Raw genomic sequence first — 12,795 nt, 5'->3', positions numbered from 1 at the left:
AGAGGAGAGGATCTACGTATATAAAAATATTTATAACAGCTCTTTGAGGTGGCAAAGAATTGGAAATTGAGGAGATGCCCATCAATTGGGAATGGCTGAACAAGCTATGGTATGTGAATGTAATGAAATACTATTGATCCATAAGAAATGATGAACAGGTGGATTTCAGAAAAACCTGGAAAGACTTGCATTAACTGATGCTGAGTGAGGTAAGCAGAACAAGGAGAATATTGTACACAGTAACAGCCACACTGTGAAATGATCAGCTTTGACAGACTTAGCTTTTCTCAGCAATACAATGATCTAAGACAACTTCAAAAGACTCATAATGGAAAATGCTATCCACATTCAGAGAAAGAACTATGGAGTCTGAATGCAGATTGAAGCATACTATTTTCTTTTTTATTATGTTTACTTCTACCTTGTATGTAATTTTGTTCTGATTCTTCTTTCGTAATATGACTAACAACATGGAAATATGTTTAATATGTTTGTATCAGATAGTTTGCCATCTTGGGGAGGAGAGAGGGGAAGAAGGGAGAAAAAAAATTTTGAACTCAAAATCTTATAAAACTAAATACTGAAACCTATCTTTACATGTAATTGGAAAAAAGTAAAATACTATTAAAGTGGAGGGAAAAAAGCAAAAAACACAAATAAAATGTTAAAAAAAAAAAAAGAATTTAAGTGTCTGAATCATTTGCTCAATTAAACTACCAAAAAAATTGCTCAAAGTAAATTGTGAAATGGCAGGGGGAAGGGAAAAGAATGCAGATGTGAAAATGAAATTTAATTTAAAAAAGAAAATTAGGAAGACATCATACTAATATAGGAAGTTTAAAAATAGTATCATATAAATACTTGATGCCAATTGAGCAGGGTAAGAATGCATATAAATCCTTATCAAAACGTAGAAATTCTCAGAAAGTGTTCTCCATATTTTACCGTATTATATAAAGATTATATTACACATACATATATATGTATCGTATTATATAAATCTACACAAAGAGCCGTACATAGTCCAAGTCTCTGTTCTGCACTGGCTATGGCTAATACAAGGTTTACATGAAATACTTGCCTTTCTTCCCTCTTCCCAGAACTGCATGAAGAAATTGAGAAATAAACCAGAGGAAATAGAAGTAAGCACAAAATAAGCTGGCCATACAGAGGAAAAAAACTGAGACACCAGGAAAAGAAACAACACAGACATGAAGAAAATGAGATGTGTAAAAACTAGACTGGATTACTATACTGTGATTTTTTTTAATTCTGCAAAAATCCATACTTCATATATTACTTGATTCTAAGGACTGTGGATTTTCAGGTCCTCTTTCTCTATTATCATCTAACTGGGAAGAAATTGTAATACATGACATTTGGACCATGTTTATTACAGACTGTATTTATGATAGAATGCATTAGAAATTTCTCAGTTTAACTGTAATTTTTGCGAATCAGTGTTGTATAGCAGAAAGAAGATGGCCTAGTGATCAGGAAAACCTGAAGTCCTGGCTGTGTGACTCTGGGCAAGTCACTTTACTTCTCACTGCCCTCAAAGAGCAAGTGCAATCTGCATCATTAGAGGTAATTTTCTTACCAAGAGTCCCCAAATATAAATGCAATCACAGGTCAAGTCCAAAAAAGTAAAAAAGATTTACAACTTCTGAAATCCTGATTATTAGTATTAACTACCTTAAAACATCCCTATTTACAGCTCACATAAATCACTTCATCAGCTTCAGGAAAATATGTAATATATCTCTCCAGTTTAACTTCGACAACTACACCTCTCAGAAAGGGAATATCAAAATCATGGCAAAATTTAACCTTAACACCTAAAAAACATCAAGCAGGATTGCTTTTGCCAGTATGGTGAAAGATATCAGGTGTAGACAATATTTACATGTGAGAAGGAATTTCCTACCTCACTCTTCAACTGTTCATCTTAATAAGAGAACACATATCAGAAGGTGGGAGTTCAAGAGATTTAGAAAGATGGGGAAGGGGAGAGGAACCAAAATTAAACGTATTTCCACATTTCAAAAATGTATTTAAACATTTTTGCCAACCTTCTGAATACTTTTAAAACCAGGGGGACATTAATCTGAGTACATTTCTCTAGTACATCAGCATGAACATTATGAATAGGCATAACTGATCATATCCTTTTTAAAAATTCCAAAGCCTGAATGTTCGCTATAAGAAACCATTCTCATTCCTTCATTAATGTGCACACAGACCTGCACTGTTCATTTGAAAAAAACTTACTTTAAGCTACTAAAACTTAAAACTGCACTAAGACTTTTAGAGCACACCTGTGGGAGGTAGTTGATGATAGTGTGGATAAAGTGTTAGGCCTAGAGTCAAGAAGACTCCAGTTCAGATTTGGCCTCATACACTAGCTCTGTGACCCTGGGCAACTCACAACCTCTGTTTGCCTCAGTCTCTCAACTGTAAAGTGGGGATAATAACACCACCTACTCCACAGGACTGTTGTAAGAATCAGAGACATTTGTAAAAAGTGCTTAGCACAGTATCTGGCACAGTGTAGGAGCTATATAAATCTTACTTCCTCCTCATCTTCTTTCTTTTTAGATAATAATAATGAATACATATAGCACATTAAGGTTTGTAAAGTGCTCTACACATATTATCTCATTTGTTCCTCTTAACAACCCTAGAAAGCTGCCACTAATACACTCAATTTCCAGATTAGGAAACTGAGGCAAAAGAGGTTAGGTTACAAGTAGTGAGTGAATCCTGAAGTAGTATCCAAACCATCTCTTCCTCATGTCAAATCAAGTGCTTTATCCACTACATCAAGCTATCAATCAAAAGAAATTTATACTTTCAAAAGAGTACACCTATTACACAAATGAAACTTATACAATTCTTAAAGAAACTAATAAACATAAGGCAAAATGATTTCATTCAGTAATGTTTTTATGAGATGAGCATTTGCTCTTGAAGGTCTAATGAAACTCATTTTCTCAGATTTACAGTGATTTTATTAATGTTCCATTAGGCCTCATAAAAATAATTTAATCCTTATGACATTTCATATTTGAATATTGCATGTTATGCTTCATTTAATGCCACAGGTTTTGAATGTAAATAAAAAGGTTAGTTTGTTGACAAAGTAACAGAAAAGTCAATCGATAAGCATTTAAATACCTACCAGGTGCTTCACACTGTGAGGCACATACACAAAGGATGAGACGATTCCTACTTTCAAGGAGTTTTTACACTTTAATTTGTCCCTGACTCCCAATACCTATATAAAAATTTTTTTAATAAAAGAACTTTAACTACATGTGTACCTCAGTTTTCTTCACTTTGATACATATGTCCCAGATCTATACATCCAGCCCTCTTCTCTTTTATTAGATCCACTCTCTGATCACCAACTAGCTTCCTTTTAGACATTTCAAACTGGATAGCTTGGATATTCTACCTCCACAAGATCTCTCACATGCAGCTGGGGTCTACTCATATGCCTACCACCGGAGGTCAGGCCTTCCTCCTATCTTGCTTGGACTACTGCAATGACAGTCTCCTAATTGGTCACCCTACTTCAAATTTCTCCCCAACCCTAATCTTATCCCCACACACCTGCCCAAGTTATTTCCTTAAAGTGCAGGTCTTACCATCTTATTCTCCTATTCAAACATGGCTGGCTCCTATTATCTCTAGGACCTAATATCAACTCCTCGGGCTTTTAAAATTCTTCGGAACCTGGCCCCAATCTACCTTTCCAGGCTCATTACACATTATGGCCACTGAAGTATGTCTTCTTCCTAGTCTTCATGCATGACATTCCCATCTCTGTGCCTTTGCACTGGCTGTCTCCATGTCTGCACAGTTCTCCCTCCATACCTTCACCTCTTAGGATCTCTTATTTCCTTTAAGAATCAGCTCACAGAGCAGTTTGGAACTATGCCCAAAGGGCTACAAAAATGTGCATACCCTCTGACCCAGCATTATCACTTCTAGGACTGTATCCCCAAGAGATCATAAAAATGGGAAAGGGTCCCACATGTACAAAAATATTTATAGCAGCACTTTGTGGTAGCCAAAAACTGGAAATCAAGGGGATGCCCATCAATTGGGGAATGGCTGAATAAACTGTGGCATATGAATGTAACATATTGGCCATAAGAAATGATGGACAAGAAGACTTCAGAGAAGCCTGGAAAGACTTATATGATCTGATGCTGAGCAAAAGGAGCAGAACCAGGAGAACTTTGTACACAGCAATGACCACAGTGTGTGAGAGTTTTTTCTGGTAGAGTTGAAACTGAGTAACAACGCAAGAACTGAAGAAAAAAATTCCCAATGGTCTTCTAAGGCAAAATGCCCTCCACACTCAGAGAAAGAACTATGGAATTAATTCGCAGAATGTAGCAGATCATTTGAGCGGGTGTGTGTGTGTGTGTGTCTGTGTGTGTGTGTCTGTGTGTGTGTGTCTGTGTCTGTGTGTGTCTGTGTGTCTGTCTGCGTGTGTGTGTGTCTGTGTGAATTATGTTTTGATTTGTTATATGATTTCTTCCATTTCTTTTAGTTCATCTATATAGCATGACTATAGTGAAAATGTACTCAATAGGAAAGTATGTGTAGATCCTATATAGAATTGTATGTCGTCGTGGGGAGGGGGGGGGTCATGGAGTAGGTAGGGGGGGAAAATCTAAGTTTTATGGTAGTGATTGTAGAACATTAAAAATTAAAAAAAATTTAAAAAAAGAATCAGCTCACAAATTATATTCTATTTGAAGCATTTTCTGCCCCCCTCCTTCCCCAGTTTCTAGTGCCCTTCCTCTCAAAATTCCTTGATACATATGCTTTATTTAGGTATATATTATCTCTCTCAATAAAATATAAGTTCCTTAATGGCAGGGACTGCTTCATTTTTTATTTGGTTTACCTAGTGCCTAGCACAATGCCTGGCATATAGCAGACATTTAACAAGTGTCTATTGATTGATTTCCTTATAAAATGAGAACCATGGAGTAATACGTTTATCAAATGTCCTAGGTTTTATATTACATAAATATCTGAGAAAACAAAGTGTTTTAAATAGGCCATCTCAGAAGAATCATAGGTCTTTTATGCTTCCTCAGGTCAATTATTCCCCTGGCATTACAGGCAGGGTCAATAAAATATACAACTCCTTTTAGGATTCTATTTTCATCATTTGATCATTTTCGCTCTCAGACATTCATTCATCACTGGGCTTGATTTGTCTTTTCTCTATTTTATCTCATATCTCTAGCACATTTTTCCCACTCCACTGTTGGAAACAAAGACAGAATGCTAAAATACAAGTTCTGCCTCCTTCAAATTATGTCTTCCAATATTTTCAGATTTCCTTATACTTAACGTTACAAATTCACCAGTCTATTTTTCTCTGTTACTGTATTTTATCTAATCTATCTGAATAGTTCTATCAGCTTTCATGCTTGAAACTAAATGTAATGTTCCAGGTGGTACTATCACTGCTAAAGTTTAGTGGCACAAACCATGTTGTCTCTTCTGCTGCTGCTGCGTCCTATGCTTTTCTTTTCCTTGGTAAGAAGAGAACGATGGTAATGACTTACAACACATTCTCACAGAGGGTATGAGCAACATCCAGGTAAAAGAAACGGCACTCTCTCCAATATTACACCAAGAATAACGATATTCATCCATCTGGGACACTACCCACAACATTTCATTTCGATTAAGAACCACAGAAGAAAGCAAGCTCTACTAAGAATCAGGAAATGTAGTCTAGTCCCAATTCTACTACTAAATAATAACAAATTATCATTTCACATTTTTCTGGCACTTATTTTACAAAACACTCTTACTCTAACGACTCTGTGGGCTAGCTAGTTCAATTATCATTATCACCATTTTAAGATAAAGAGAATGAGTTTTAGAAAGGCTGTAATTTATTCATAGTCACATTACTAGGTATCAGATTCAGATCTCTCAATTCCAAATCTGTGGCTCTTTCCACTGTTTCTAGTTGTGTGACCTTAGTCAATCTCTTTGGATCTCAAGTTCCTCATCTGTAAAAATGACAGAGTTAATCTATTCTATAAAGACTTTTTCAATTCTGGTGTTCTATGCTTTATCCAGTATAATTAGACTAGTTAGTTGCTAAAATTACTTTTTAAATAAAACACCATATAGACCTATTATACTTTTAAGGCATTTTAAAAAGTAAAAACATTTAAAATAACGGACAACTGAAGAAAATATAATTCTACTTATCCCCAACTATGTAAGGACGTATCCAGCATATAACCACAAATGTTTCTCTCCTCTTAAATATAAAAATTTTGACTTGACTACATCACCACTTGCATGATGGGATTTCTACCAATGTCCAAAGGAAGAAAGCATCTGAGAAAAAGATTGCTTCTAAAAATTAAGGCCAATCTTCTAATGAAATACCCCTCTACAGCTAGTTTCATAACCCCAAATTTTAGTGACCTGAAGTCCCAAAATCCAAATGGTTTGAACATAGATGTCCACAAATATTCTAAAATGTACTCTCTTAACAAAAATCAATAGGTGATTAAAAACAACCTAGACTTTAATCACTGAACCCAGCTAGCCTTCTCAAAAATGTATGCCATTGGACCTGAAGGCAACCAAGCAAAACTGTGTGCAGGGTTCATCACAAATTCACTACTGCTAAAAAAAAAAAAAAAAACAAAAAGAAAAAACTCAGTTGTTCACCACATTAATAATGTCTTCCTTATATATGGATCGTATATCATATCTCATATATCATCACAACACATTATATCTCAATGAAGAAAAATAATTGGTTTCTAAGATCAGGTCATTAAATGAAAGACAAAATCTAATAAATTATCTTATATGGACTTGCCAACTAGAACAGTTTAAACATTATTTAAGATTCCAAAGTGGTACCAAGTAATTTATAAAAATAAATACTTTAAAGCTGGGACCTTCATGTAGTCCAATCTCATTTTACAGATAAAGAAACTAAGGCTCAAAGGAGCTAAATGACTCTCCCAAGGTCACGTAGCTGAACTATAATCCAGGGATCCTTACTCCCAGAGCCAGCTTTCTTTCCAATATACCACAATACCTTATAGACTAAGGAGTCTATACACTTTCCAAAACCACTACTCTAAACTACTACTGCTGTGACCAAGCAGCTTTAAATAAACCCCTTTTCCCCTAATTATAATCTAGACTGCTCTATGTTGCTTTATGATTTCTAATACACAATGTGAGAAATTACATTCTCCTGTTCTATAACCTGCAAGGTTTATTTAATACAACCAGGGATTTAAAAGCAATGGGTACATAGTAAACAAAAAGTGATTAACTTCCTGGCTGTGTGACTTTGGACATGTCACTCATCTTCTCAGTGGTCCAGGAAACTCTAAGAATTTAAATTACAAAGCAAGTACAGATCTGATTGGTAGAGAAAATTCCTTCAATCATTGAAATTTTAAATCCAGAGCCCCTTCGCTCCTCCCCAAAAAATTATTATTTCAAATTTAAAAATTTAGTGGAATCAAAGCACCAATTTTTAACAAAATGACAGGTGTAACATTATCCTCATCAACACACTGGCTTACTGAGTGATCACTGGATATACCATGAGAGTTCATTTTGAAGATCTCAGCATTAGCCTAGGCACTGAAACCCTAAGGTTTACCTACTGATTATTAACATTTTCATTCTGTAAGCTCAGATTTATCATCCAGATCAATTTTAATCTAAATGACATTTACAGCATTTCTTTTTTCTTGCTTTTGAAAACGCTCCTTTGTGTTTTTATAGCACAATTAATCTTGCTTTTTTATTATTATTATTATTATTCATCGTAATTGGCTTCCTCCCTACCTCATCCTCAAAAAAATTATCAATGCTACTTTTGGAATTCTCTTCCGAAATCAGATTCCTTAACATTTCAAACTATCATTTTAAGACAAATGCCTACGCGATTAGGTGCCTTTTTCAAGTAGGAAGGGGATATGAACTGTTTTACTATCTTAGTCTACAAGGATGTTTAAACTATATGATGAATGCTTTACAACGCCTTATCAACACCATGAATAACCAATGCTGAATGTTCTCAAGAGGTTATGCGCAGAGATGGCAGGTAAATATAATAGGGGAATACATTGTAACAAAAAAGGCCCAGCCCACACCAGCTCATAAACAAGCTGTGAACATCTGTGGTATAAAGTTCAGGACCAGTAACCGGTATCCATCAGCTCTATCTTTCGCTCCAACTGGGACTGAAGGGGTCTCATCCCCAAATCCCGTCACACAGTGACAACTCTTCCCCTCCCCCCCAGCCCGCTCAAGCTGCTCGGCCAGAGATGGGACAGTTCCCCTGACAGCTCCTCTCTTTGTTTTGCCAGGCTCCCCCTCTCCTCTCACCCCTCTCCCCCCTCCCCCCTTCCCCTTCCTCCCGTCCCCTCCCCTCCCCCTCGTGATGCCGCTGACCTACATGGGAGCTAGCTCTGCATCAGGCAGTCGAGCAGCCCCACCAGCGGCGGCTCTTCCTCCCCGCACCCCACGCCCCCGGGTGTGCCAGCTCCTCCCGGGGGCGCGGGAGCCAGGAGGGCGAGGGGAAGCCGCGGGAGGGGAGGGGGCTGCAGAACCAGGTCACCCCTCCTGCCCTCTTCCAACCAATGGTCTCTCGCGGCGGTCTCAGGGCTGCGCCGGCTTGGGGCTGGGGGCGCTCACCTGCGCCCGGGGGCGGCTCCCCGGCGGCGCCCGGCCCGGGGGCCAGGGTGACCGTGCCGTCCCTCCAGACTCGGATGTGCGCGGGCGCCTCGGCTGGGCGGCGGGGCGCGCGGCTGGGGCGGCTGCGCGGGTCTCCGGCGGCGGCCCGCAGGGAGCCGCAGCACTGATAGCACACGGCCCACGCCTGCTCCTCGTTGATGGGCTGGTTGTAGAGGCGCAGGATCTCCTCCAGGCTCAGCGAGTCCCGCGGACCCGCGGCGTCCGGACCCGCCGCCCCCGCCACCCCCGGGCCCGAGGTCGGGGAGCCCGACCCCCGCCGCTCGCCGCTGCCCCCGGGCACGGGCACGGCCGCGGCCGCTCCGGAGTGAGCCATCCCTCCCGCAGCCGCCTCGTCCTCCTCCCTCCTCGGCTTCGCCTCAGCCCAGCAGCATCTTCTCCTCCGCCCGCCGCCGCCTCCCCATCCCCGGCACAACCGCCGCCGCTCAGCCGCTCGAGCGCCTCGGGAGCTGCGCGCGCCGCCCGCCCGGACGGAGCGAGACGCAAGGAGAGGCGCGGAGCCCGGGTCCCAGCGAGCGCGAGCGCTAGAGGAGGGGGCGGCGGGGGGGAGGGGAGACCCAGGAAGAGGAGCCGGAGGATGCCGTCCCAGGCCGCCGCCGCCGCCGCGCCTACGGACGAGCGCCTCTGCAGCCCCCGAGCCAGCTCATAGCAACGCAATGGCGTCCGTCCCACCCAGCCTCCTCGACAGCCCCGCCCAGCCCCGCCCCCCGGCTCCCGGCTCCGGGGCTTCCGAAGCAGCTGCGGCCGAGGGTGCCGCCCAGAGCCCTCACTTGCATCACCGCCGCGCCTCCTGCGGGAGGGAGCTGCCGCCGGCCCGGGCAGGAAAGCACCAGTCTGCCCCGGACAGGGAGGCCGCAGAGGCTTGTGTGTGCACGGTGCGCGTGTGTTCCACTGACAAGGTCACATTGGTGCATGAGGCCTGAAAGTGCCAGTGGGTTGGGCGTCCAAGGACAGCCACGTCTGCTCGGGCTTTACCCAGCAGAGGGCTGCCCGCGTCTGCCAGCACCGTGGCCGTGTCCTCCACAGTCACCGCTGGCTCCAGAGGGCAGGATAGGGTAACTTAATTGCCCACTAAGTTTGCAGAAGAGGGACACATTGTTGCAACCGAAAAAGTTAGGTGTAGCCTCAGGAATCAGGAAGACTTGGATTTTCATCCCACCTCTTACACGTACTGACTGGGACCCTGGGCAAATCGCCTCTCAGGGGCCCCAAACGACTCTCTAGTCAGTCAGTTGTCTTTTTATGAAGTTCATACTATGTGCCAGGGGAGTACAAAGAAAGGCCGACAGTCTCAGCTTTCAAAGAGCTCACCCATTGGGTGAGACAATATACAGACAGCCACATATAAACAAGCTGTTCACGGGATAGATTAAGAACTATTAAAGGGAGGGCTCTTGATTAAGGGAGTTCAGGAAGCAGTTAATGATTTGGTCTGGCAGAGGGAGGGTTCCCCACCAAATACCCTACATCAAGGAAAGCACAGATACGGGACCCACCACCTATTCCCCTCCCTCCCCCCCCCCCAAAAAAAATGCTAAATTATGAACAGTTAGGGAATTTTAAAGTAGTATATAGCCGGGGAGCTCCCCAAAATAAATAAATAAAGGCTCATGGAACGGTGGCTTGCCTTGGCAAATACCCTTGGTGTCCTTTTCAGCTCATGTTCAGGTTTTGTCTGTGACATCTAGATGCAGTTGCTCACATCAAGATAATGTCTCCAGTAACACAATTTAGAAGCATAGTCATCATCACAACAGCCCAATTAATCCAGCCTACTCATATGATAAGAATGGATGATACCGCCACATCTAAATAGTTAAGTGGTGAACTGGAGGATAATTAGCCACAGGGTGGGACGAATAAATATTCCAAAAGCACACTGAACCAATATCATAAACCTATAAATATAATCCCAGCTTTACAGCAGCAATAATAGATAGATCATTCTTGTGTAAAGCAATGAGATGTGGTAGCTTGTTTAATTAATAATATTCCACCTTGAGACTACAGAACCGTTCTGATAAAGAGCGCCTACAGGAAACTGCTAAAGTAATTATTTGGATGGAGATTATACAGCCAATATTAAGTAGCACTTCTGTTTCTGTCGGTCTTATTCAGAGTTCTTATTCAGAGAACTATCCAAAACGCTCTTATCTTTTAGTACAAATTGCAAGGGTACATAGCTTGTTGCACTGTTAAAAGTTCTATTCTCAAGTGTCCTGGTGGAGTTGAAACCCTAGGTTTTCTTTTTTTTTTTTTTTTAATTTAACTTTTAACATTCATTTTCACAGAATTTTGGGCTCCAAATTTTCTCCCCTCTTGTCCCCTCCCCCCTCCCCAAAACACCGAGCATTCCAATTGCCCCCATCACCAATCTGCTCTCTCCTCCATCATTCCTCTCTGCCCTTGTCTCCATCCTCTCCTCTGTCCTGTTGGGCCAAATAACTTTCTAAACCCCTTTACCTGTATTTCTTATTTCCTAGCAGCAAAAACAGTACTCGACAGTTGTTCCTAAAACTTTGAGTTCCAACTTCTTTTCCTCCCTCCCTCCCCACCCCCTCCCTTTGGAGGGCAAGCAATTCAATATAGGCCACATCTGTATAGTTTTGCAAATGACTTCCATAATAGTCGTGTTGTATAAGACTAACTATATTTCCCTCCATCCTATCCTGCCCCCAATTACTTCTATTCTCTCTTTTGATCCTGGCCCTCCTCGTGAGTGTCGACCTCAAATTGCACCCTCCTCCCCATGCCCTCCCTTCCATCGTCCCCCCCACCCTGTTTATCCCCTTATCCCCCACTTTCCTGTATTGTAAGATGAAACCCTAGGTTTTCTAAGAATGTAACACTGAAGCATAAGTTCTGCCAGGCTCTACCAACCTTGAAAGGCTTTGAGTTAATACATGTCTGTCTTCTGAAAATTCACCCTAGCTAAATGGGGAGAGGCTTATCTCCAGGATGACTTCAGCATGATGAATTATGCAGCCACAGCAGCTCTTAAAAACCTCTACTAAATCATAGTGGTCTGTATAAATGCAGGTACTTGAAGAAAGCAGTTTCAACCCACCCAAACCACCAAAATAATAAATCCTTGCAGTTTTGTAACTATAGATGGTTGTGCTTTAAATCACCACAATGCAAATAAGTTGTTTTTTTAATTGAGAATCACTGACCAATGGGACAGACAAATCAATTGATTCGTCTGTCCCAGATTAATTTAATTCAACATTTATTGAGCAAATGCTGTGTGGAAAGCATGTGTTTGACAAATACGGAATACAAAAATAAAAGCATAATCTCTTCCTTCAAAAATAGTTAGCAATTTAGTAAGAGGATATTTGGTTCTCATTGATTAGCCAAAAATAGGTCAAAGGCCAAACTACACTTGGTCATTGTTTCAACGCTATTGGCTCAGAGGGAATGTAAATGGCAGTTGTTTCTGTTTTTGCCAGAAACTCTGAGGGTTTTCCCATCCCAGACTGATTTTTATTTTTTACTAGATAAGGGAAGCTGTTCTCTCCCTCATTTCTTCCCTATCTTTAATCACTGATTAGGTGTTGCCTCAGTCAACCTGAAACCTGTTAAAGACCTTAGTTTAAAAAGGCCTAGGTCTCCTACTACATCTCAAGTTGTCCCAGATGGCTCCAGAGAAGAAAGTGAGGCTGGTGACTCTGCACAGCTTTCCTTCACTTAAATCCAATTCACTTGCATGTCATGGCAACACCTCCCTGATGCCATGGTCTTCTTCAAGAATGAAGGACAAACAACAATTTAGTAAGAGGACAGAGAAAATAACCATACGTCATAGAAGATTGTATTAAGTGCCATAGGAGAAATAAAAACCACTATGGGAACACAGAGGAAGGAAAAATTATTTCCAATTGTAGGAAAGCTTCATTCTGTTGTTGTTCCATCTTGACTCCATTTGGGGTTTTCTTGGAAAAGATATTGGAATGGTTTGCCATTTCCTTCTCCAATTCATTTTACAGATGAGGAACTGAGGCAAACAGG

At 41.3% G+C, this 12,795-nt stretch overlaps 1 protein-coding gene across 2 annotated transcripts in view; it reads right to left on the bottom strand.

Moving 5' to 3' along the window:
• Positions 1-9,425, bottom strand: part of SPIRE1 (spire type actin nucleation factor 1) — a 235,225-nt gene extending 225,800 nt beyond the window's left edge. Inside the window, exon 1 of one of the 2 annotated variants that reach the window (XM_072604189.1) lies at positions 8,728-9,425. In XM_072604189.1, the coding sequence (XP_072460290.1) occupies positions 8,728-9,100 (373 nt within the window). In that variant the 5' untranslated portion in view covers positions 9,101-9,425. The remainder of the gene's footprint in view (positions 1-8,727) is intronic. The other variant, XM_072604188.1, reaches the window with a different exon arrangement.
• Between the last annotated feature and the right edge of the window lie 3,370 nt (positions 9,426-12,795).

Source organism: Notamacropus eugenii, chromosome 4 (genome assembly GCF_028372415.1).
Source record: "Notamacropus eugenii isolate mMacEug1 chromosome 4, mMacEug1.pri_v2, whole genome shotgun sequence".
NCBI classification, from domain to species: Eukaryota; Metazoa; Chordata; class Mammalia; order Diprotodontia; family Macropodidae; genus Notamacropus; species Notamacropus eugenii.
This window is presented reverse-complemented; position numbering and strand designations above follow the sequence as displayed.